This window comes from Copidosoma floridanum, unplaced genomic scaffold (assembly GCF_036245765.1).
Source record: "Copidosoma floridanum isolate Cflo_tuat_1 unplaced genomic scaffold, Cflo_Japanese_pri ptg000001l, whole genome shotgun sequence".
Classification (NCBI taxonomy): domain Eukaryota; kingdom Metazoa; phylum Arthropoda; class Insecta; order Hymenoptera; family Encyrtidae; genus Copidosoma; species Copidosoma floridanum.
In genome coordinates this window covers 4,692,594-4,720,225 of record NW_028321878.1, presented here as the reverse complement: position 1 = coordinate 4,720,225, position 27,632 = coordinate 4,692,594, and the positions used below count along the sequence as shown (strand labels likewise).

General features: G+C 43.5%; 1 protein-coding gene across 1 annotated transcript; it reads right to left on the bottom strand.

Annotated features, from left to right (window-relative positions):
* Window positions 1-280: 280 nt before the first annotated feature.
* Window positions 281-26,831, bottom strand: LOC106635712 (uncharacterized). The gene is made up of 14 exons (XM_089597223.1): window positions 26,786-26,831; window positions 26,593-26,720; window positions 23,107-24,446; window positions 22,334-23,013; window positions 22,081-22,249; window positions 21,824-21,997; window positions 4,074-4,188; window positions 3,868-3,999; window positions 3,632-3,655; window positions 3,454-3,489; window positions 3,196-3,357; window positions 3,003-3,113; window positions 2,421-2,482; window positions 281-1,236 (listed from the first exon to the last, which is right to left on the bottom strand). The coding sequence occupies exons 2-14, from the start codon at window positions 26,689-26,691 to the stop codon at window positions 951-953; spliced, it is 3,390 nt and encodes a 1,129-aa protein (XP_089453349.1). The 5' UTR covers window positions 26,692-26,720; window positions 26,786-26,831; the 3' UTR covers window positions 281-950.
* Between the last annotated feature and the right edge of the window lie 801 nt (window positions 26,832-27,632).

The window sequence follows — 27,632 nt, the reverse complement described above, 5'->3', positions numbered from 1 at the left end:
TAATTATGACGTACAGTGAACAAATAAAAAAAATTATTCGAGCTGACTTTGGACATTTTCCATGATTTATTTACTGTAAATAAAACTACGCGACAAAATGTAGTAAAAGACGACGTTTTTTGATGATGCTTAAACAATATACGAAAAGACATTGCACTTAAAGTTACCTAAATAGGAATCTGTATTATTCATGCTACATACGCAAATTTCATCTAAAACGTAGCTATTATTTGTACGCATTACTAACCAAAACACAAAGACTCGTATTTACATATTCTCAAGGCTGAAAAAAAAAAAAAAAAAAAAAAATCATTACAAAATGACCAAAACGAAAATAAACATAATAGTTATACGATGGATGCCCTCAGTCTCAACACCTTTCGACTATGTACACAACAATAACCGCGCGAAAATGAAAATGTACAATCGAATGTAAGTACTTGTCGATTATTCTTGATTAATATTGTTAACCAAAAATCGAGCTCACCTCATCTCAACATGTTCAAAATACTTGCACACACACACACACACACACTCTTAACAACCTCGGCCATTGGTTTCGAAATGAAAATCATGCTTCAACCAATTCGAAGATGCTTCCAAGCGTGTAACTTAGTCAAACATTCGAAATAGTATACAATCAGGCAGAGGTTGATTTTAAAAGTCACTAAGAGTAGAATAGTACAACTCTTTGAATAACTGAAAGTAACGATAATTATGCTAAATGGACGAGTGGAGTTTGTCCAACGTTTGGAAGCACTTTCCTGGTTTGAGCACAAAAATAGAGGAATCCTACATTACATGAGCACTTTGATCGCTTCAAGTCTTCTGTAAAGTGTCGTTCGCAAGTTCGAGTGACTCACCCTCGTGCCCGACGAGAGCTACGGATACGTGAATGCCCCCCTTCCCCCCGTTTAAAGGTCGACAACGAAAAGTACCCGGATTCGCTGCTAGGAATTGTGCGCTCGGCCCGTCGCGGAGACAGCCCTTGCTGTCCTCGGTATGAGGGTGGGCGTGACCAGTCTCCGGGGCGTCGGTATCGCCGACCTCGTCAATTCGGTTGCGGAGGTTGGCTGCTGGGGACTGCTGGGTGGACGTAGCCTTGACGGCCGATGTTCCGTGGAGGAGCGCCTACTGCTGCTGTCGCTCGCTACTGGGCTCAGGTTTTGTTGGTGGTGCTGTTCGAGGGCTAGCGCCGTCGGCCTCTGCTGCTCCCCCATCCACGAATCATTCGAGCTGAAATTGATATTTTTTTTTTTTTTTTTTCAAAGATTAGCCCAGGAATTTTTTTTTTTTTTTTTAAGTAAACAGCTTGAAACTACACAAAGCGCGGTACGTAAGGTTTTCTTGATTTTTTAAATTAAACTCTTTGTGCATTGCCCACTGACACTTTGAACGTTAAATATGTAATTTAGTGGTTTAAAAGATCAATAACTCACCCCAAGTGGCTAACCATTGCAGCATGGAACATTACTCAATGTCAATCCGTTATAGTTTTAAGGACTACTTTCATTCTTACGAGTTAAAACTCAAAGGTAGCATGCTGATTTTTTTTTTTTTTTTTTTTTTTTTTTTTTTAGAAATTCCTCGAAAGCTCTCAAGTATTTTATGAAAAATCGAATTAGCCAATTGGATTCGTAATGAAATATTTTATCATCTTGAACATTGACAAAATACAACGTGATTTTTTTTTAATTTTATTACTTTGATGTATGTACAATATGTGGTTTTTTTTTCAATCCAAGTCTAACGGAAATATCGCGTTTGAAAGACAAAAATAAAATTCTAGATACCTCGTAACAACTATACACGTATGTATGTTTTTACAAAAATATAATTACAATATTTGAAAAAAGTACAACTATCAATACATGATTAAAGAGCAAATAGCATCAACCATGTGCATGCAATTATTATACAGTAATTAACAGAGAGGAGTATGGAGTTTAAAATGTGTAACAGACATTATAGGTATGCGAAAAATTTAAAAGCGGAGGAAAAAAAATGCAAGTGTTCCAACAAGTGCATGTAAATAAGGACATTTATGGCGCAAAGTAGTATACATCCCAACAGTATGTCACACAGACTAATGCACTCTACCTTCCCGATCCTCAAGCTGTATGTATTTCGTCATCACCAAATATCGTCGGTTGACAATAGGACCAGCAACAACAATCCGGTCGTGGATTTAATTGTACAGTGTGCTTATTAGTTGGTTATTTTTATAATGGGCTTATGAGATATGTTATCTTTTTTTTCTATATTTTATTTATTATTTTCAAAAATTAGTAACTACATTGAATTATACGTACACCAGAAAAAAAACACACAACGTGTTAGATAAAAAATGTCAAGTCCATAATGGTTATAACGATATTAGTGAATGACACAAAAAAAAAGTAATGTGATTGAATCCTCACCTAACTAGAGACCCCGAGCCGTGATCCTGTAAAAACGATGATGCTGTCGAGAGTGGTCGCAACTTGAAGAGAAAAAAAAACAAAAGAAAAAATGTAAAAAAATCAGAGTACTATATGGTAATAATTGAATCGTATTAATTTGGAAATCCGATAGTAAAGGGTATTTCAAAAATGTTCAAATGTTTCGATAATGTCGTTAAACGAGAGTTAGATGTAAAGTATGTACAGAAAGTGCATGAACAACATTCCAGGATTCGGGTTTGCGGAAACTGTAGAATTTAAATTCGTGCTGGGTAGTAACTTTGAAATAAAAATTTTACAGCCAGGTGTATGATAATTGATAAAATTAGCGAACGTAACACGAGTAAACGTGAAAATAAAGTTTTACGGGTGCTACATTCACAACATAAAACGAAGAATTTAATGATAAACGCGATAAAAAGCTATTTCGCCTCTCTGTCCGACAAAAAGAAATGCAACAAATGACTTTACTCATTACAAACATATTCAAGGACGCACCTTTCCTAGCGTAAAGTTTAATCGCAATCGAAAGTTTGATATGGTAAAAAAACTACAAGCTACCTTGTCCGTTTGCGTGGCCGCGTTACTTGTCTCTCTAAGCACATCCTTTCCATTGAGTACCGCCGAGGCGCACTCCGTAGCCTCCTGTTTCCGATAATTTTCCAGCTGCTCCTGATGTAAAGAAAAAAAAAAATGGAATAATAATCCCCCTTTGATCGATACAGTAAAAATCCACCATGAACCCCGCGTTTACCTGCAAACCCAATATCTGTTGGTCCTTCTCGTCCACTTGGCCCTGCAACAGGACCACCTGTCTGCGCAAATCTGCCAGCTCGTCGACCACGGTGTCTCTCCCCTCGCCGAGAGAGCCCTCCGTCGTCGCGTTGCCGTCGTTCAGGTTGTAGAAGAGGCCATTCTGTCAATTCACGAGAGTACATTTTTATTTTTACTTTCTTTACTTTTTCTCACGAGTTCCCGCTTTTCGCGATTAAAAATGCCAACGAGGACTCACCTTTAAAGTATTATCGAATGGGTTGAGAGGTTCCGACTGAAAAGTACCAAAGCAGCTCCGATTAATAATTTGCGACGACAAAAGCAGGCGTCAACAAAGTGATGAGACAACAAAAAACAAAAAAAAGCTCGAGCGATGAATCGCGAGGTAATAAAAAACACAAAACGGGACCACCTACCCTCGTCAAACCGTTCTCTCCTGACTGCGTGGCGTGGGGGTAGGGTGAGGGGTGAAACACAGCGCAGACGAAACAAACACGTGGAAAGCGTGGCGTGAAGGAGTAAAAAAAAGAAAAAAAACGAAAAATCATGATAAGTGGCAGGCGCAAAACAACAACGAACAAAAACACAAAATATATAATGTGTATAATTATAAGACAGGAATTGTCCGAGATTATCGCATATGTATGTGTACCTCCTGAAGGACTCGTTTCAGCTTGAGGAGCATCGTTTTGATGGAAACGATGTCCTGAAACATGTAGCTGTAAGTACCCCGCTCGAGCCTGAGGCTGCCCTCGTCCCCGGAATCCAAGCTCGGCGACTGTACCTGCACAAAGGACGTACTTAGAAATAAAAAAAAAAAAAAAATTGAATCCACCATAGTCCAGTAATATGAATTACATTTCTCGACGCTCTGAGGGGACTAAACACTTGTCGGCTTCGCGTGCTGTCGATGGACCGGGGCGAGTCTGTATTCGACCTGCTGTGCAACAGTCGCGCTCGATTGTTACTGAGCCTGAAACAGAAAGAAAAAGAAAAAAAACCATAAATACACTCGAATTGACCATCGCATATTTTATTGTAATTTTACGTGTAACCAATCGATAAGTACAACACACGTGGTGGCACTCTCTAAAAGCCGCGTAAAAATGCATGCAAGTACGAAAAACATTCAAATCATCATCCGTAAATGTATATATGTGGCGCGTATCGTCGATATAGGTCAAACAAAAGGTGATGGGGGGGGAGGGAAGAAAAGGGGGTAGAGCCCTGCATCCGTAGAAAAGGCACCTTTCTTCCGCGAGCTGCAAGCGCGCCTTGGAAGCAGCAATGATGTCCACCATCTTCCTCCTCGGGATTTGCCCGGCAGGTAGGGGCTGCACGACCTGCTGTTGCCTAGGTGGCGGTGAGCCATTGGTCGGCGTCGTGCATTCCGACGACAGCCCGGAATCCGGGCCGTCCTCCTCGGCGACGCGTCGCACATCTGCCGGCTGCAGATGGGCCGCTCGCGGTATCGACGAGCGCTGCGGTATGCCGGTGCGCTTCCTCGCGCCTCCCTTGCTCGCTACCTCCGCCAGCGGAGACGATGCCATTTGCTCTCGTTTTTTTTTTTTTTTATTGTTTTTTTTACTCCGTTGTACCACTCGTTTTAACGCGAACAAGCCCCCATACGAGCTTGTTTCTCATACTTTGCTACCCTCCCCCCACACTTTTCCTCGATCTTGAGCTCTGAAATCTCACTTTTTCAATATAATACGACATCCGCGGTGGCGCTCCGACGGCTTCTCTCGGGGAACTGTCGCACCAGTGCAAGTAAAAGTAAGCGCGCATTGGACTCGTTGTCGAAAATCTAAATCTAGCCGAGCAAGATCCACCCACGACATCCGCCGCGTGTGCGTTGTTTCGAAGAATTATATATAGCATATACGTGTATACCCCCGAAAGCTCATCAGCCAGTTTTTGTTTCTTCTTCTTTTTTCCTGTGTATAATATACCGCTGGTGCGTACACAATGGCGCAATCGAGTGCATCACGGACAAGATGAGTCGAGAAGAGTCTTCAACGGAGCTGCCTTAGTCATTCACTCTGATTGCATATATTATATACGTACGCGCCTGTTGACACTGATGCACACGTGTGGCATGTGTACTTATATAAAAAAAAAAAAAAACGCGGGGACCGAGAATAGCCGCTCTCGCGCGGATGGGAGGGCGTTCCGTTGACTTTGCGACATTGAAATGGTTCAAATGTGGCCGAGGATCGAGCTCCTGAATTGTCGGGAAAAGAAAAAAAAAGTTCAACCATGAAACAAGTTAATCATCGCGTGTCGCACGTATATAAAAACGAGCACGCGCGCCGCGCTTACATTTTATATTCCAGGGACGCGCGTTTATCTCTTTGGGAAAATAAAAGGCGATGATTTATGCTACACGAGCGCGCACGTCACGATTAGTATATTTACATCCGTAAACAATATCGCTCAATACTCTATGAACCATATGTACCATTGTTAACTCATGTACATTTACGATGTATACCCGCGCGTGCGTGTGATGTTTCAAAGCAACGAGTCTCGAAACCGAGGAATAAATGTATAATTTTAGAAATGGTCCCGAGAGAGACACTGTCCCCCGCGTTTAGGTGTACAGCCGTCACAATGCGTACAATTATGATGTCCCGAGACGGTGGACCAATGCAATTAATCCGTCAACCCAACGGTCACGTGGCCGTGGACTCTCGCGCAGAATATGAAGAAGGACGGCGAGCTCTCTCGGATTCAAGGTCGGTTAGAACGGAGCCCTCGATTTGCAGTCGCCAATTAACAATCGGGCGACCCTGTATGCATATAACATACGCTCGATACACGCGCAAAGTGCGACAGTCCGAAAAGAGGAGAAGCTGACGATGAGTTATAGAAGGGACGAAGGGAAGGAAAAAAAGAGGACAACAACTCACGCGCTATAAAAAGCTCCCAGTCGGAGCACCACCACCGACACCGCGCAATAATACCTGCACCACGTCACAGTTGTAACCAACAACAAACACTCGCGGAGACGAGTTGGCTGTCGTCATAGTTCGGCCAATCGACGATGGTGCACCGATGCCAAAATGATACTTGTACAACTTGTGCCCCCACGTATAATATATTACTTGTTTTTTTTACCCGTGGCATAAAGCACGACCAATCGATCGAAGGCACCCCCCCAGTGTACACTACACACGCGAACTCCCTTCGGCCCGATCACCCCCCCCCTCCTCCCTCCCGTCGGTGCTAAGCACCCCGACGACGATTCGGTGCCTCCAGGCTCGTCGAGTAACCGTCAGCTGGATGATGTGCCGTCGCGGTCATCGTTGACCAACGTCGTTTCCTGGACGAGGCGCGCCGAGCTGCGCGGGACTCGCGTGTGTGTACTCCACTGCCCCGGCGCAAGCGCGGCCGAGACTCTCTCGGCTCGATAAAACGGGGGGGGGGAGCGACGACGACGAGCCGTGGGATATATACAAAGTGGGAGGGGGAGGAGGGCCGCGGGTGATGATTGTGTATATATAGCCGTGAACTCGCGCGATACGACGCTGCGCGTGGGATGACGACGAAGGGGGGCCCTTTTCTTATTTAATTGCTTTTTCTCGTTAGCGGGCGGAGTTTTGCCATTGTGCGGGGATTTTTTTTCTTTTTTTTTATTAATAATTTTATGGTTAATGAATATGTATGTGGGCACGTGTGTATATATATATATTGAGAACGAAGGAGGTGTATGTTTTCAGGAGACGACGAGTCACGATGCTCGGTTCTGGATGGTATGGAAACGGATGCCGAAAACGTTTATATGTTCACCCGCAGGTTCGGTAAAGTCGATCGATACGAGGCTACCGTGTACGGGTATCGTGTCACATCAAGACAAACGGAGCAACCGTCAAAATCTCGATTCGTTTTGATATGAAAAAAAAAAAAAAAAAAAAAAAAAAATGGTAATAATGGTTCAAGTTATCGGTAGTGGTTGGCATTTTTCTGAACGTGCAAGTAGGTATATACACAGGGAGGAAGGAGATGAAATCGTTACCCGGTGAATCACGGCGGAAGCCGAGCCGTGAGAGGATGAGTTGGGGTCAACGCGCGCCACCGCTGTGTTGTTTTTACGCCTTATACTTAAACATCGCACACACTACCTATACGTGTATAAAAATCTGTTTCGCGTCAAAAGTCGAGCGTCCCTGTATTTAAACTCTTGTTGGATCGCGACGCGGATAATGATTGTATCGGGTGAAAGTGTCACAAATCTCTTGTGGTGGGTTCCACACGCGAACGCGATCGTGTGTAAAAGTGACAAATTCTGGAATCGGTACTAGCCGATTTGTCGCTCGTTGTTTTGCAACTGTGATTTATGTATTCCGCGCAGTCTACTAGTTGGCTTGGATTTTCTCTCGAGCGCCTGCAGTACGATCTTATGGTCTCTCTTTCAGTTTCTTTTCATACTTTGCACGGTCGCGAGGCGTATATTTTCGACCCTCGATTTCGCCAAACCGGAATCGTTTCAATGAGAATTACCATCCACCGCTGACTATTGTCGCGCGTTTTTCCTCTTTTTGTGTACAAAAACGTTTCCATTGTCCGCACGTAGGTTCCATCTTTTTCAGACTGGCCAACCTGAAATTACCTCGGCGAAGCAATTAAAAAAAAAAAAACTTTGTTCCAACAGCCTCTGCCGTGAAGCTTTACAGACTCCGATGGGGAAATCGATTGGATTTTGTTCGAGAAAGAAAAAAAAAAAAGAGATGCTGATATGGCCAGGCGCCAAGGGCCGGGGGATCACTTATGGCGTATCCAACCGCGATGTGTATAATATTTTATAGGATGGAGGATGCATCGTCCTTGTGTAACTATAACTGGATACAGTTAGCACAGGAGTAAGAAATTAGACTCATCATTTGTTGGCTTTTAGTTCTAAACTCTGCTTTATTTATGAATTCGAAGGTTTTGGCAATCGACAACTCTTGAGATACAATGCGATCGTGCTCAAGACTGTGGTGTAACTTATATTTTTGAAGAAAATGTGTAAATGCATCACCTAATTGACAATGGGACTTGATAAATATTGCAGTGGACGCGTATTACATGGTAAGTATATATATAAGCGGACAGACAGACAGACGCACGCGTGTCTAGACACAAATATAAGTTCCGGCGTCGCCGTGCGAGTAGTCGAGTTATACAGAGAGGCCCTCCTCCATCGGATTCGCGGCACGAGGCACACGTGCAAATTCACTCCCATCCGCTGTATGGTCTCCTTTCTCCATCTCCGGTGCACCTCTTCCATTTTCCCGTAAAACTTTTGGCACGCGACACTCCGCTACTCTATATTTATATACATCAGCAAAAGGAGGAAGCAGATTCGTGTGCGCCGACTGACGACTTTTTGCAAGAGGGACCCAATAAAACTTATATACGCGTAAGGGCTTTATTTATTTTTCTTTTGCCTTCAGTGGAAAAAAAACTACAAGCTACTACTTACTGCAAGACCTTGCCTTTTGAGATAAATACAAGATAATACTCGCGCCCGTCCGTCCACATAACAGGACAGAGTTCAAAGCTCGCCCGCACACGGGAGGAGGGTCACGAACAAGAAAAGCTCTCACGGAGTCAAGAGAGCCTGCCAAAAGCTCGGCTGCCAGCACACCAGCTATTTAAATTCATCTTCGCATCCACCGAGGCGAGGGGGGGAGGTCGAGAGAACTACACAGTGCGACCCTCGGTGTACTCCAGACGGATATAAGTACCCCCCGTTCCTTTTGTTTCGCGATTCCATTATCCCCATGTCTGCCGTATATAAACATACATATATCGTTGTGCAGGTACAGTACCTTTATGTATACGAATATAGCGTGTGTATAACATAATATATACAAAGTACCGACACTCTCACTCGCGCGGCGCCTTACGTTTTCTCTCTCGAGGAGCTTGTACTTATACATAGCCTCTGGTATAGACGTATAGGGGAAACTTTTTGCGCAGTGCGGCTACTTATCCGTTTTTCTCTTTCCTTTATATTTCTGGCTGTATTGCCGATTCGCGCTGCCAAGCGAAGAAAAATCGACAAACACAACTATACGTGACGACTCGCCGCCTTTGGCTCTCTCTCTCTCTCTGTATGTATATAGTATATAATATGTGTATAAGCACGTGGCCCGAGGGAAGCCGCGATGTTTTATGCAAATTCGAAAGGAGGCAAGGAGAGAGCGCGGGAGAAAACTTTACCGTAATGTTACATTTTTTATGCAAAATATTGCGTTTGCAGCTCCAGGGTTACAGGGCTTGTGCGACAATGCGATTGGAGTAAAGATTTTTCAACCCCAACTCGATTATTTTCGATGGTCAATGGTGACGGCCCTTTAAACAATACCACGCAGTCCGGAAGAAAAACCTTCATGTCTATTGGATTCACGTGCATGTTGATGAAGCGCCCGTAACTACATATATACGTATATACCTAGAGCCCGAGTTTCGCGCCAAGGAAGGAAAAAAATAAAAATGCAATTGGTGTTGTTTCGCGGACCATGTGGAGCGTGAATGATCCTCGTGCTGTTTTATACGATGCTGATGATGGTTACAATTGAATGAGCCGTCGGGTACGCTAAACGTGAAATTTTACGTAAAATGTATATAGTTACGTGAACGTCGAGCTTTGGAAATTATTCGGGAAAACATAGAGCCAAAGGACAAGGTAATACGGTCGGAGAGCCAGGCAACTCGATAGCGATCCGCTGAGGACACCGTGCAATTAAAATTCAGGCTCGCATGAAAAAAAAAAAAAAAAATCCTCTCGAGCTGTTTGGAAGGAAGAGAAAAAGAGAAACGTAGCACTTCCTACGCGAGATAATCTTTCACAATATGTTATTGTCCAACATCAGGTTGCTTGGGGATCCATAAGCGCGTATGATGATTACATGTTGCGATCGCTCGATATCCATTGCAAGGCGCTGCACGATTATCGTATATATAATGTAAATATGCTCGATGTAATTATGAGCTATGGTATAACGGCAATCGTTGGTGCGTGAAACGACTCTGTATATACCCATGCGCCAGCTCATTAACAAAGGAAAAAAGAAAGAAAACGGAAAACGCATGCACGTATGTAGATTTGTATAAGTACAGGAAGGAAACCGAGGAAGAGAGCATATAAATATATACATATATATATACATGTATATGATATAGTGTGGGTGCACGCGGAGAATATCCGATCTAGAGCATTGCGATTTCAAGGCATCCAAGTAAGTGTGTATCGAGTCGCGTGCGCGAGCATCGCGATCATCAGCTGCGATGCTTATAATATACCTTACCTATATAAATGTACACTCGCGGGGGGTTATACGTGCAACGATGGACTACATAATATGGCGTGGTTCTTCCTATCATACGTTGTGTGTATAGCGGGTACAGGTATGTGTGGATGATGGTTCGTATACGCGCCGAGGAGGAGGCACAGAGAGCTGAGCTTTTATACAGCGGACAGATTCGTACATATTGGAGATGTTTCAACTGTCGAGGGATGAAATAAGCAAATAGTAAGAAGAAGAGATTAATAGTATATATTATACCCTTTGGCCGATAATACATCACATATATTATGTTGTATCAATAAAAAAGGGCGTGTAGATATCAGCATGAAATCGTAAATCACGTCGTTATTATACGACAACACGCTATAATATTAATCCATTCAATATTACCCACGGCGATTGATTGGTGTTGAAAGTATACAGCCGTCGTAGTTTTTTTTTTTTTTTTTTTTTTCCCAACACCAAGCGCAACTACTTAAGTGTATCGATATAAAACACGTATATCGAGTCGGCGAGTTGCACCTCTCTCGAATTACAAAATCACGGGCTCCTTTATTCGTTTCCGCCTCTAATATATGTGTATACACGTAATGGGCCTAAGGAAGCAGTTTTCTCTCGTGTAAATTGGGTCCGCCTGCGCGGGACGACTCTTTTTTTTTTTTTTTTTTTTTTTCCCCTGTGCGCCATGAGCGAATTAACTTTCTACCCGCACCTATATACATGTTAAGTATACACAAGTACCGTTGTTGTGTTGTGCTCGAGGTTTTCGTAATTACACACACACCTAGAGGAAGTTACAAGCACAACCTATATATGTATATTGTATACGTATATACATACATCTATATAAATGTATATAGTTACTGCCGTGTCTTCCTCGCTTGTATGTTTTCCTAATACACTTTGAGGCAAGTAAATCCCATTCATATAATAATATTGGATTACTCCGCTGTGGTGTTGATAAAACGAAAAGTATCAATTAACCACGAGTTATGATATACGGCAAAGCAAATGAAAAAATGAAATTTGATTGCAACGTGAACGGAATGTATTATAAACATGATGCCTTCCTCGGCTGAATGCACCAGAGCGTGAGGCAACAATTTGCCTTCGGTAGAGTTAAAAAAAAAAAAAAAAAAACATCAAAGGGAGAGCGAGCTCTGGACCGTGAGAGAAAAGCAGCACCGAGACCATCACGGACCATCGGATGGAGTCTTGCTCGAATTAGCATCGACGGAAGTATTATATAGGTACCATGAATGTATACAACCCAAACCCCCTCTCTGCCCGTGTCCTGTTGGATTAGATCGCGTTTTCATCCGCGTCCACTGAGAGATTCCTCCTGCATCTTTTTACGACGGACACGGTAAAACAGGTACTTACTCTCCCAGCGATCAACGAACCTATAAAATATATATATAGGTACGCGCTGCAACCATCAGAGAGAGAGAGAGAGGGAGGGATGTGCCACGACTCGCAAAAAATACAATACAAGAGCCGACGAGTCGTGCCGGAAGGGACGTCAGGCTCCGGGGAGCGCGTCGCAGATGCAGGACGCTTCGAAATCCTTTTGGTATGAGTATATGTAAGTATATATATTATATGGAGGAGAGACGGTGTTTTATCGCAGTAGGTGCATACCGAGCTAATTAACACAGCTCACCGAGACCGGACGACGTTTTTTTTTTTTTTCTCTCTCTCCCCCCCCCCTCCATGTACTAGTGAAGAATCTTTTTTTTATATTTTTAAAACAATATACGAGTTCGCGAAAAATGAAATTTATATAAAATGGGGTTGTATATATATTATATAGCAAGACAGGAAGAGTTTTGTAAAAACGAAAAGAAAAGGATCGCCGTAGTGGCACACGGCGGATATTCCGCGAAACCAACAAACCCGCGCGCCGAGTCGAAGAATAATTGGAGCGTCACTCCTTTGGCGGTAATAATCTTTCCCTAATTATTTCCCTGCCGCGTATGCTTGTATATTATATTCACAACGCGCAAAGAGTTCTTGTACTCATTTTCTTGCTAATCCCAACGACTCTCGGTGCCGTTGAGCTGTACTCTGTTCCTTTTTTCTTTTTCGCACGATTGTTTGTTGGTGTATTGTGTTTTTTTTCGGAAAGTCACACGCCCCATTGTTTAATACGCGAAAAACAGCACCCGTTTCTGTTAGAAAATCGGCTGATTGCGGGGGCAATTCGGTATGTGTTTTTATTTTGTATTTTACAATAGTCCGTCAAAAGGCGGTGTAGCCCGCGGGTAGAAAAAAAAAAAAAAAAAAAAACTTTCTCCCCGCAAACCATGTCCGAGCTGAGTGAACACACAGCCCGAGCTGCAGGGAAAAAAAAGTCAACCTTTGGTGGACAGAGGAAAGAAGAAAACAAAGCCCAAGAAGCGGAAACCTTCGGGGAAGAACGAAATACCTATACATACACCGGCGCAAGGTCTCGCTCGGTTTCTTTTCTCTTAAAAAATCAAATCGAGCGTATAATAGAGCCACGCGTGTGTACCTCTCTCTCATCTTGCAAGAGTCATATATACCTACCCATATCGTAATATACACGCGTAGCGAGGAATCGGCGAGGCTATATGTGTTATATATGTTACACTTACACGCGTGTGCGTATACATATCTCGTACAAAGAGTTGTATCGCGTAATCGCTTAACGAGTCAAGGTTGAGATATGTATACACCAAACCGGTTTGGTTGGCGCTACCGTACTATCCGCGGTTACGCGTATAGGGGACTCTTGCGCGGGTGTCCCTCTCTCATAGGGGTAAGTATACATATACTACGTGAGATTGTACGAGTACGTAATGCTGTTCGATTAAGACGGAGAATCGGTGTAAAGAGTCGACGACTAATTGGTTTGAACTTTTGCTAAGAGTGTTAAGTAACAAAAGTGGCCTACTTGCGCCTATACAGGTTACACGGTATGCATACATGTATATATACACATTAGGAGTAAACTTGATCGATGACGCCTACAGTGATGGTGTTGTGTTGCTTGGACTGCTTTTCCCATTGCCATAGCTGATAACTTTTTTTAACCCCCTTCTATTTTTTTTTTTTTTTTTTTTTTATCCAAACAGACGAGATGAATGGTTTTTCTTGCGTCTGCACGAGTACATTGTGTACATGGACATACAGATATGCCGTTTAGTACGAGCAAAATCATAATTTGTCTCAACAAAAGTGCTCGTGTGATAAAACGTGCGAATTTAAACTTAAAAAGTCGAACGAATAAAATAATGAATACTCGTTTGATGTATTGTTTGTTTGGAGAGTAATTGATTCAAAAAATAAAAAAAATATGAAGAAAAATTTAAACAAAAAATTAAATTTCGATAAGTGACTAGATAGCAGTAATTATTAATTAACGCTAAACATTTTAAACAAGATTTATTGATACTTCTCTATGTTACATGAATACGGTAAAATAAATAGAGTACGTTTCGCTATATTTTATTATTACTTTGAGCAATGTAATTCCATTTCGTCATTGTAAATGCATTTGGCGGGTCCACTCGATATAATATACTTATTACATTTACTCTCAACACAGACTTGGGTATGATTTTTTTCGTAGATTTTTCAACACTTGGAAATAATTTTTTTTTTTTTTTAATGTCATCCATTGTTTTTGATAGAAATTAAATAAATTTTTTTTTTATAACACGTTACTTCAAAAAATTTGTTCCAGCTCATACAATTTTTGGACTATTGAGTTTATTGTAAATTATTTGATCAAACGTTCATATATTTTTTAAATTCTTTAAAACTTTTTGCCAAATACTAAATCATTAGCTGTAAAGACGAATTTTTAGAAAAAAACTACAACGCAAAGTCTTTGGAAAAGTATCCATACCCAAGTCTGCCAACACTCAAATTAAGCATACTTGCTCGCACGCACGCACACGTGTATTATCTTCTTCGCAGCATTACACGTTCAATATTTATAATACGTGCCTAAGTAACTCTGAATGGTATTGCAAGATTATACTTGTACTCGCATTTTCACTCAATCGCATCGCGATATTATTTTGGCAAACAATTTTTGAAACTTTTACACGGATCCACTTGTACAGATGTATAAGTATACGTGTTACAAAATCTATCACAACGAAAATAGGTACCAGATAATACAGATTTTGTTTCAAATTTCCAAAAAAAAAAAAAAAAAAAAAAAAATTTGTAATTCAGTGACTAGACGTAAAAAATCGGTGCAACATACATACATATTATTTTCTGTCATTTCTAGGTATCTAAAAATATCTGACTCGTTATCTTCACTTACATTTCACCGTATCTTGTAAAAACATTTCCTGTCGAGACTCGAGTTTACGTAGAAAAAAAGCTATGCGGGTAATTTCACTTGCCTTCGTGTATGTATAATATAAGTGTACATATATTTATTGCACGCATCTAATATTGAATTTCACTGGTTGCGTTATATTGTTCGGTGGAGAAAGCGTGCTTCGAATCGTTTGTTGTACATATTATCAAAAAATGGTACAAATTTTACTTGCCGCTACACTCAATTTTTTAAAACATGGGATCGGCACTACGTTGGAGTTGTGATCCCCATAGTATTTACACCAATTTTTTCCGTTTACATGATACAAAAACTTGCTGTTTTTTTTTTTTTATCATCGCCAAATGTATACAAGTCGATACAATAAAACGTGTAATGTAATATACATATATTGTTATAGGTGATAAAAGGACTGAATAGGCTGATGATTTTTGAAAAACAATCAATAATTTACCCATTGGCGGTCGAGGAGGGCTTTGGTGCAGCGGTGGGTGACGTGAGGCTGCCCTGCATCTTTCCAGCAGAAGAGACGGTGGAGGAGAAGGAGGAGGACGACGACGTCGACGACCTCCTCGCCTCCGCGAGCTCCTCGCACTTCCTCATCGGCCTCACCATCGGTCCTCCCTCCTTTATTTTTGTTCAATGCCCTTTTGTTCGCCTCTTCTCTTTTAAATTCCTTTCGCGCCTCCCCCCCCTCCTCTCTTTTTCTTTCTCACTGGTGGTGGTACAAGTGCTTCTCTCTTCAAGTTCACACTCGAGTCCTTTATTTAGCACACCTTGACACACTCGATACGGCTTTTCAAAAGCTGTATTGTTGAAAGAAAATACACTTTCTTTTTCAATACCACGTGCGGCATATTCATTCGAGTGATGTACACATTTTTACTCGCACTTTTTTTTATAGGCCCGTTTTTCTATGAAAATCATTATTATTATTATTATTACTTTAAATTGTATTTATTATTTTGTTTTGCTTATAATGCAAGAGAGTTACACTGTTTCTTCGTTAGATCAATAGTACAATAATAATAAGAATACAATATTAGTTATGATAAAGGTGGATTGGCAAAAATCTTATCTACCGTGTAAAATCGGTGCGGAAGTCACGGACTTGCATATTGCGTAAAATCATCGTCTAAAAATTCATTAAGGACGAATACAATTGGCAATCATTTACTTATTGATAATCTTTTTTTTTTTTTTTTCCTTTAAAATTTATGTAAAAAATCAACGGGAAGAACTATAATTCTTATTGCGAAGACTGTGTAGGTACGTATATTTAATAATCACCTAAGAATTACATTTATTCAGCAAGTGTAAATGGGCGGGAAGATCGACACCGTTGAAATAAATATTTTTGCTTTTTTTTTTTTTTTTACTATTTTTAATTGTATCATTAAGATTGAGAGAAATACCCACAGGTATGTTTAAGAAAGCTTTTTAACATTAATTCGTTCGCGATCCATTACATACTTGATTGTTAATCCAAAGTTCGATAACGAATACATTAGTCATCATACCTGTCAACAGCAATCATCACCGACATAAAATGGCATTTTTTTTTTCGACGCCTTTAAATCATTGATTATGGCAAGTATTTTATTTTTTCTGTCTTGGTAAATCGAACAGTGTTAGAATTTAAACAAGTTAAAAAAAAAAAAATAAAAAAAAAACATTGTCAGCGTACAACTGTTGATTCCATAGATACGGTTTTAATAGGAAAATAAATTTTGAAGATTCAACATTGGATAATAATCTGTGAAGCTCGAGAGAATTTCAATGGGCACTACGTACGGTACAATGAAATAACGCAATAGACTAAAAGCTTTATTATATAAAACAGGCTCGGCCGGACTATCGCACAATCTGTTAAAAAAAAACTTTCTCTTCTTGGTCACGGTTGCGAGAAAAAAGAATAAACACAATTTTCCAAAAGCACGTACACTCGAAGTTTCTTCGATTCATGGAGCCCCGAAAAGACGCGTGGCGCGCCCGGAAACGGGGGGTAAAACAACGAGAGCAAGGTATATAACAAACGACCAAAAAGAGTCACAAACAACGACTGCACAGACTCTCGCAGCGGCGTCGGAAAGAAGGAGAAAAAAAAAATGACGCTTCTGAATAATCTTATTTTCGGCGAGTGATCCGAAATAGGCTCCTCGGGAGGGAGAGAGATTATTTCGGACTGCGCTCTCTCTCTCTCACTTTTTCTCCCCCCCCCCCCGTGCACACAGAGGTCCCCCCTTTTCATCAAACAAAGTGTATTTCGGCTCGATTTTCCCCGTTATTTTCCTGCCTCTGTGGCCGGGGTGCTTTTATTTAGCGTCAATCGGCGGATTAGTTAGGGAACGTCAGCTGGTAGTAGTCGCCGCCCTGTTCGTCCTCGTCGACGACTTGCGCCGGCTTAACTAGCGCGCTAGAACACAGAAACACCGAAACACCGGTCATTGCAGTTGTCTTGAATTTTCCTCTTTTTGTTTTTTTTTTTTTTTTTTTCTTCACATTGCTTGACTCTTAAATGATTTTTCAAGCACGTGTAGGGTCGATTTTTTACCAAACTTTGTTTTCTTTTTTTTTTTTTTTTTTTTTTTTTCTTTGGTCAACGCTAAGTGACAAACTATTGGCTCGCTCTACTTGAGTATAGGTACGTGAGACAAGAGAGCCTACAATCAATACAATTACTTTAATTTGATTTATGTAACTAATGAACTGATAAAGTGTACATCTGCGAGCTTTAAAATGTTCTCTGGTTCAAGGTTTTTTTGGCTTGTTGCGTAAAAGTATCAATAAATGTTATTTAAAAAATTACTCATGTATTATGACAACTTTGAGTAATCATCGGTATACCATTGAGAAGTGATATGTGAGTATACGATGTTCGAAAATCATGAAACTATGATTGATTAAAAGTATATAAATGTAAACTCACGATGATGTATAACAATTGTTAATAAGAAATAATACATGTATATGTATATAAAAAACGTCAACTAACAACAATGACTACAGGTTTTTCCTACATCTGGCTGGGTTTATCCAAGATGCGACTTTGACTATTATAGTTTTATTACGGACGATGATAAAGTTGTATTACTCGTACATGCTTTTTGTTGAAAATAAGCAAGAAAAGTTAAAACTATAAAAATCCAAGCCTATTTCAGACATCAGAGTCGAATCATCTTTATTGTACATCAGTAAATCACACGTCTAAGGCCCATCAATGAAATTTAAACTGTACACGATAAGTAATATGTCGCCATGAAACAAGAACATAAAGAAAGTTATCTTGGTTCGATCTCTGACTCATTTTTCAGTTTAATCGCTTTTTTACGGCAATTTTAGACATTGCTCTGTTAGTTTCACGATTCTATAATATTTTTTTCACGAAATACGTTTGACTAGACGAGTGATTTACATGGGCTTACAATCTATTTACACAATGCATTGGATGAAGAAAACATTCAACAAAAATATACGGGATTTTTGCGGGGGTAAACAATACAGATAAGAAATTAAAAATATTTTCTCGGCAAAGATATTTGCAATTGTGTAAATTAAGATTAACATGCAGTAGATGTGAACTAAAAAGGAGTCGATAAAACAACAAAAGTTCAGGTCGTTTTTTTTATTGGACGCCAACGAGTAACGTGTGACTCTTTGCTTTATAAACAAAATTTTGTATTCCATCCGAGTTGTTCAGAATAATACGTGTTTAATGATCAGTTGTATGTACGTTGGAAGGATCACATAATTTTTCAATTATCTATTTCCATGAAAACATTTGATGCCTTTGTAAAGGTAAGGTAAATAATTTGGCAGGAAAATGACGAAACCTTCAATGTCAATAGTTAATTCCAACGTACACAACTGACCAATATACCCTTGAATCTTTTTAAATTACATTTGCATGTAAATCAGAAGGTTAAATGGTTCCACTTTTTCACAGAAATAAATAAAAATGTTTTCCCCACATGTAGTTCAGCCCAGTTGTGACCGACGAAAAGCGTATCGATGACACCACAAAAAGCGCACACCACCATCCAACCATCCTCCCAACACTAAAACCACACGCACGTTCCTCAGTGCCCCGTCGTACTGTACCCAAGCATCTTCCCCTCGCGCTGCACATCCCAATATATATTTGAAAAACACAAACCGACGAGCCTTGTTAAATCGATCAACTCTTTCTCAAGTGCGAAAAATAATTAAAAAAGACATCGACAAGGAGCATCGCGATAGGCTCCGTTCCGGGGGACGGTGCGATACCGACTGGCTGACTGGTAACCGAGACAAGAGCAACTCGTGTGGTATACCTATGTTTCGCTCTCTGCCGAGGAGTCGCTCCGGGGAATTTCTCGTGCCGCGCGCCAGTGGCGGCGACCACCGGCTCTCTCTTTCTCTCTCTCGCGTGCACCATGTCCTATACCGCTCCGCACCGTTGCGCACCCCCGCCTCCGTCTCGTTTTTACACACGCACAATATAGTACCTTTCAGCCTCTCTCGTGTGCAGGGAGCCCTATACACGCAGATTAAAGAGCAAAGGGGGATATACCTACGGGCTTGTAGGATGCGTTGCTTATTCTCTATAGGGGAGACTATACACTTGTATGGTATAGGTTGATCTATACCAAGAAATTGCTGTTTCAATCAGGCAAAAGGTGGATTGGCCAATCTTGTACGGTGATCCTAGTGAAGAAGAGGGAACTCGAAAAGCCGGTCCTATATATATGGTTTGGCAAACTCACGAAACGCGGCGACGATTTTCTACAATTGCGCATATTTCCATAACGATTTTTTGGTGTAATTGGCAAGGGACGAGAGTTCGAAAGACGAAACGTGACTGAATTCCGTGGTGGGTTGTTGACTTACTTTTGCAGTAAATTTTCGCTGATGTAACTCGTTGTTGGCCCGGCAAGTCCCAACGAAAACGTGGACCCTTACTCTCGAGTGGGACTTGGAGTGAATGACTCTCGGGATCGGTCGACGGGATATTAAGTACACGTTGTTCGACCTATTTTCTCAAAAACTGCTGAATGCAGCTTTACTTTTCTCATTTCTTCGTCACGTCTCTCTCGATCCTATGAAAAGCGAGCTTCGCAAAATGTGATCGGTATCCACGCGTGTACAAAAATCTTTGTTGGATTCATTTTTCCATCAAAATATGGATCGTCTTAGGAATACTTTGCCATTGAATAGACCATACGCTACTCTAATAAGCTCCACCTCTCACGAATTCCCTGATCCATATCTTCCGGAGATCACGTGAGACTCTGATCGGTAGTCACGAGTGAGCTGTACAATAGATCCAAAAAATGTACTTTATGAGAATTTATACATGAATACGTTTAGTTATCTATAATTTCTCATTATTTAGTGAGTAAATAATAAATAACGATCTCGATAAAAATGATGAATCGTTAAAGCAATTTTGGTCGTTATGAACTGTATGGTGTATCTCGTCCCCTCTTGTATACATAAACATACAAGGATGCTGTCGATGACTCACACGCCATAAATACAGACATATACATATACGCAATGAGAGAGCATTCACTTGCGCATCGTGGTACAGAGAACGTGCTGCCACCCAACGAAAGGAACTCGTTTCACCGCGAGATCATCGCGGCAAAGCGAAATTTCAACTTACTCTGCACTCCCTAGTCTATCCTGCGTCGATAATTTGAACTTCAAAAAAGTCATTGCTTTTTTGTGGAGAAATTTATAAGAAAACCCGATTATTGGTACATACGAATCGTTTGATCCATCGATATTCTCACGTATAGTTAAAATTTAAAAGTGAGCAGTATACCTCGAACGAGTTATGTAATAAACTAGTCAGAGAGTCCGTACTTCAAAAAGTGCAACTTTCACAAAGCATGGAACAACTGTTTGTTGAAACTTCCCTGATTGTAGTAGATGACACTTATTTTTTGCGCAAAAGACTAAGAAAAACATTGTCCTCGGTCGCTATTTTAAGCCATGTTTGAAAAATCGGCGAGGAACCAACGGTTATAACAACCCCGTTATAATCCAATGGGTGTACTTTATAGCTGTAGTCGCGGTAAATTGTTGGACTCCGAGGAAACGACAATACATAACGTCGCAGCGAAACCGACGACAACCATTAACAGCGTCGACGAGCCAACTCACACGCGAATTTCGTCCCTCTTATCGCACGCCCGAAACAGAAAAGTCGTCCAGCTGATGGAGGGAGATCCTGAAAAGTATTCGCGTCGCGGAATGACTCACGCACGAGTCGCTACTTTCCAGTTTCGCGGCGAGATGTTTTAACGTAGGAAGTGGCCACTTTGTTGGCGCACGCACTCGTGAATCATTTTTTATTATTGCGGGTGTTGATTTTTCTTCCGCCGACGACGGTAATAAACCACTCGAGTCGGGTTTTATGGAACGAGTGTGCGTCCATTAGTGTTCAGGGGAGAAGCTTGGGGGAGGTCGATGTACGATAACAACTACAAAAAACAAAAAAGAAAAAAATAAAGACTCGAGACAATTACTGGGTACAACGGGACTAAAGAATATAAAAAATAATAAACGTTCAATTTATCTAAGGAAGTAAACATTGGACTACACCTATATACGTATATGGTGCAGAGGTGACGCGCTAAAGTAAATAATAAAACACTACAGTCATGCAGCAAAGAGAGGGAACGAAACATTATGCGTGTAAATGAAGCAACTTTTCAAAAAAAAAAAGCAGGAAAGAGGCTTTTCGTTTGCGGAAAATCAGAGTGCCACCACTGATATCTTTGACTAGTTTGAAAAAGCTTTTGTTCACTCGACGTGGAACGAAATCGTGAAGATTGCGTCCATCGTCATCGACGGGAATAACGATATTTCACCAGAAAGAAACAAAGACCGTTTGCGTCATTCGCGTCGCACAGAGACGAAATCATAGCAACAGTTTTGTTTTTTTTTTTTTTGGCAAAATACAATTGTATCCCTGTTAGAGAAAGGAAAGGGCTACACACCCAGATTCCGTGTTCTGATTATTGTTGGCGTTGTTGTTGGCCGAATTTGAAAGCGCCTGCTGGGTCTGTCCCACCAGCGAGCTCCACTCCCTCATGGCTTCTTGTCCTTGTATTTCCAGATCCAAGAGACTGGTCACCTCATCCAAATCCTGCATGACGAACGCCGAGTTATCCCTGAAAGAAAAATCACGCAACGTCAACCCATCGCACTCCCTCAATTGACTTGGATTCAAAGGTAAACCAAAAAAACGATTTACTTGGCTAGGGTGACGTCCCCGAAGGAGCTCGCGTCGCTGCGCTCGTAGTCCATCATAAGATCGTCCGAGGCGAGCGACTCGCAGGAAGACAGTGTGCTCACGCTGCCAGCTCGATGGATCCTCCGCCCGTGCATCGGGCTGTTCTCCACGCTCCGGCCCTGCACCGCGCCTGCAAATAATCGTCCACGTTGTATATAATTATGACAATCATCCAGAAATCGCGTGGCAAGGAAAAGTATGTAACAAGACTCACGTTGCACTTTCGGTGAGGACATCTCCAGGAGGGTCTGGCTGTTGTGCGGGTTGGTCGCGGCCCCGGAGGAGCTGACCTCTCTAAGGGTCTCGTCGAACACGAGGCCGGGCTGGTCGGCGATCTCGTCGTCAAAGTACTCCCGGCCCTCGGACAGGCTCAGCGAGGCGTTGGTCGGCGTGCCGGGACTGTCGTCGTCTATCGTGTTCCCCGAGCGCTCCATCGCGTTGACAGGGGCAGCGGTGGCGGCCTCGCCCCTCTTGCCACCAACGACGTCGGACTGTTGCGACACGCTGGCCGTGGGACTGTCGAAGAGACTGTCGACCGGCGAGGTCTCGTCGTCGATGAGGGTCGTCGTTGTGGCCGCCACTGCAGCGAAGGCCGGGTCCTCGATGGTCAGGAGCACCGACCTCAGAGTACTCTTGGGCAGGACGCCACTCCTGGCCGCGTTCGAAATCGCCCGGAAGTGCTGGCTGGTCGTCTGGGTGACGGTGTTGCAGGGCTGTTGGGGCAAGAGCAGCCGCAGCCCGTCGCTACCACCCCGGCCGAGTTGCTCGCAGCTCGAGTACTCGTCGGCCATGGCCTCGCCACCGTGACCAGCGAACTCGTGCCCCTCGTCCAACTCCCCGGCCGAGCGCATCAGCAGCATCGACGACGACGACGACGACGACGCGGACGACGAGCTGATGGCGGAGGGCGTCACCACGCCCGAGGAGACGGAGCAAAAACTCGTGGCCAACGCGGATGGATCGGTAGTGGTCACCGCCGAGAGACGCTTCTCGGTGCGCGAGCGGTCCTTGTAGGCCTTCTCCTCGCCGAGGCCCTCGTCGTAACAGCCCTCGGACGAGGTCGTGGACATGGAGGCCGTGGACACGGAGTTGGTCGAGTCGGTGATGTAGCGGTTGTCCTGCTTGCCGAGGATGGCCCGCTGGTACTGGGCCGTGCGCTCGCGCACCAGACCTAAGCCGCCGGGGTGGCAGGGCGCCGGGGTCGCGCGCTGCAACTGCTGCTGGGCAAAGTTGCTCGGCAACTGGATGACCGAGATCTCGGTAACCACGTGCCGATCCTCGTCTACGTCGCGCACGTCGAAGCTCTTGCCGCTCACCACGACGTTCAGCTTGCGCGGTTTGACCGTCTGTTGCTGCTGCTGCTGCTGGTGATGTGGGCCGTAGTTGTAGTCGTAGCGCGACCTGCAGTCGTCCGAGCAGCAGCCGTGCTGGCTACCCAGGCCCGAGTCCTCGGTGCCGGAGCCCTCCTTCGAGCTGCAGCCACGGCTACTGACGCTCCCCCCCGGGACTCCGACCTTCCGGCTCTGGTTAGCCACGGTCTTGGCGATCTTGGAACTCGCGTCCGCCACCCGCACCGCGTACTGCGGCTGCGGCAGGTGCGACGTGTGCAGGGTGTACTTGCTCACCTGCTCCACCCTCCTGTTCGCGTCGAGGTTGCCCACCTGGTAGCTACAACTGTTGTTGTTGTTGTTGTTGTTGTTGGGATTGTTGGGATTGTTGTTGTTGTTGTGATTGTAGATGTTGTTGTTGCCGTAGGTGGTGGTGGTGGTGGGATGGTTCACGGGGGACGGTCGTGGCTTGGGCTGTTGGGCCGAGGACCTGCTCTGCCGGGGCAACCTGAGGCCGGCATCTTGCTCGTGGGCGCAGGGGCAATGGTGGTGACAGCAGTCCTGGTGGTGGTGGTGGTGGTACTGGTCGAGCTTGTCGAGGTGGTTGCTGGTCGCGTAGCTGGCGAAGCCGAGATCGGTGACCTTGTCGGTGTAGCGGGTCTGGCTGCGGAAGCCAAAGCGATTGGTGCGGACGGGCAAGCCGCTCGACTCTTTTTTAGGGGGGGCCAGACGGGGCGTCGAGCGCCCCGAGGACGTGTAGTACTGCTGGTGGCGGACGTTCGAGTGGCAACAGTAATCGTCGTCGACCTGCTGCCGGCGTCGGGACTCGTGCTCCGGGCCTACGGACTTTGAGCGCTGGTGTTGTTGGTCCGACTGGTACTGGTTGGCTATGGGGACGGGGATACCGGTGTTGGCGGTCCCACGGCGCCGGAACCCGAACGATATGGCGGTGCCCCGAGTGTGTGGCGTGCCCCTCTTCGACGAGCCCTTGCTGTCGCCCTGCGGAAATTCATACAGTCACAATTAGTCCATTATAATTCTTTATCAGTTTTTTTTCCTTAAAATGTACAAACGAGCATGACTCAATGGCTTTTTCCTTCCTCTCCTACTATTTCCTACTATTTGATGAAATTTTACAAAAAGACATTTTTAATACCGAAGCGTGTCCTAGTGGCAGAAGTTTTTCTCGTACACCAGCCAACCTCGTATCTTATATACAAGTCTTTTCGATGCACCATCTTACTGCAATAATATATATATATATACATAATCAAGTGTTCTCCAAGCTCCTTTTTCAACTTCAAAATGAGAAAGTAAAGAAAGGGGGACAAAAAGGTGAGAGAAACACTCCACGATGCACAACACCCGAAGGTGCCGCACCAGGTGTATAATTATATATACATATATATACTGTAAAATCGGCGGCAAAACCAAGGAGTTTGGATCAATGACCCACGGCTGCACGCAACGCACCATACACAGGCAAGACGCGTCGGAGTAAAACGCAATAACACCCGCAATTTACGATCCGTGAGGTTCCCTGTTCTATCTATACATTATTTACAAATGGCCAAGGTCGGGTAAAGTATCATATGTACATATATACATGCTTGTTTGAAGTTTGCGGAGCAGCCGGTATAATATACACACGGACATGGGAGGCAGGTAAGTGAAATAATTTCGTGCAACCCCTGCAAAGTATATGTGTTCATATATTATCTCTCGTGCAAACGCGCGTTGTTGTATGTACATACGTATATACATGCCCTGCACACGCGCCTCCTCTCGTCAAGATCGATTTTCTCTCGCCTTTCTTTTTTCCTCCCTCAACTTTGACGTCACTGTACACGCCGAAGGGGAGAAAAAAAAAAAAAAAAAAAAAAGATAGAGAGAGGCCAGAAGCTTTAAAGGACCAGCACCGGAACGACCGTGAGTGACATTGCTGTACACACAGTATACTATATACCTATATGCATGTATGTCTCGCGTCACCTTATACACTGCATAGAACACAAGGAAGATGAAGGAAGAAAAGAAAGAAGGAAAGGATAAAAAAAAAAGGGCCCATCTCTCGATCGTCGACCCATATAGTATATAGGTACGTGTGTAATAAATTGGCGCAATCCCAAATGGCCGCATGCGGTCCCTGTTCGTCTTGCGCGGCACGTACCACTGCTGGCCTTATACCTTTTTTTTCCGGCCAACTTATTTCCAACTGCTTACCATTTGGCGCGTTTGTACAGAGTTACTTTTCTTTTTTGTTTTTTTTTTTTTCACTAAACACGACACGCGCACGCGATACCGTTTTATTTGCGGATAATGTGCTCGTCTACTCACTCGCTTCGCCGATAGGGAGCTTATATGTGTACAGGTACCGATTACCCGATGCCCTTATCAGTCCCGATAAGTGATGCGAGCGCAAAAAGTAGTCATAAAAAAAAAAAGCTCTTCGGAGGGACCGACGGCGGCGGTTCTCCTTAATGGCTTTCCGCTCCGCGTCGGCGAATTTTTCACGAGATGTAGACTCCGTTTCGGGAAAAACAAATAGAGTTGGGCTCTTGGAGCCGAGCCAGAGCTCAATTTTGTAATATCCAGCGCACCGATACCAATGCACGGAGGAGCAAAAGTTTTTCTCTCTCTCTCTTATCCTTCATCTTTATTTATTCACTTAAAAATTTGCGGTATCAATAATTCACGGGTCATAGGTGTGCCCCACACTTTAACTTGATAAAATCGTAACGACTCTATACTTGATTTCGTTGTCGACCGTACCCAAGTATGATTTATGATTGCGCTTCGACGAACAAGTACTGCCAATTTTTTTTTTTTTTTTTTTTTTTTTTCAACGTCGAGCATTCGTGGTTGGTTGGTCTGTGGTTTATCGACGAAAAATCACCAATGGCCAAACGCGATCGAATTATGCGCAATCCTGCGACGAAACGAAGGTGTGTATGTGTACAGGCACGAACAAGATCGTGCAGAGAGGCCGGCCAGATGAACCGCGGATAGTTGAATTCCTCGACACCCCCCGAAAAACTATACATCGCAAATACACTCCTTCGGCGAGGGAAAGAAAAAAAAAAAAAAAAAAAATATGCACACCAATTCGATGATGGGCCGCGCATGAGTGAGGCAAGGGTCTTACCGCTCTCGCGAGTCCCTTCTCGTTCTCCTCGAGGTCGTCCTGGTACCTCAGCCCGTAGCGCAGCTCGTCCTCGTCCAGCTCGTAACGACCTCGCGCCATTGCAGAGGGGCTACTCCTATACTGCTGCCCTGCACAAGCACGCGTATGAGCTCACACGCGACCACACACACACACACACCCACACACGCCTTACCCCTGTCGGATGGATGATACGCTCGTCCTCCCGGTTTATGATGGAAAAAAAAAAAAAACACGAACGTAATAAGAAAAGGGGAGGAAAAAAAAGGCGAGCTTTTGGTTTGTCGCAAGCTCGTCAAGCTCGCATGGCGCCCTCGCAACTCTGTCCGCGGGGAAGTGGCTGCTGCAGTCGAGTTCACGTGTCGTGGGTGTCTCGCTGGTGCCAAATTTGTGCGCGGACTATGAGACCTCCTCGCCGGCGAGGTGTGCACGTCTACGGCGCGCAGGAGGAGACAGTCCAAGGAGCAGCGCGCGCCTCCTGCTCGCGGGGGGGGGGGGGGAGGGGATGAAAAAAAAAAAAACGAGGGTGAGAGAGAGAGGAGGGTTGCAGACGGATCGATCGGACCTGGTGCGCCGGCGTCGCTGTGGCGCTTGACGAGTGTGCGTAGGAGCCCTCCCTCGAGGGCAGGGGTCGTGGTTGCCGAGAGCTTTTCTTGCGCTCTGCTGTGCAATCCCTCTTGAGCTTGCGGTTTTTTTTTTCTTTTCTTTTTTTTCCCCCATATATAAGTACGTTCCTTTTATCCTTATCGGAGTCGAAGAAGTAATTTACTCCCAGAGTCAATGATTTATCATTCGCATATTGTATATTTAAATACATATACAAAGGCGTAATCGAAGGTGTTAAGAAGCGCGGTTTTGCCGACAAACGTTAATCGTTAGATCCTCAATGGGACGATACATCACTCGGAAGATTTAATCGCTCCATCGTGTGTTTGTTTTCAAATTGCCGAATTATAACTGTTTGCTCTTGTTTTCTGATCTATTCAAGATAAAAATAAGCACACGAGCTTCGACGTAGCTTT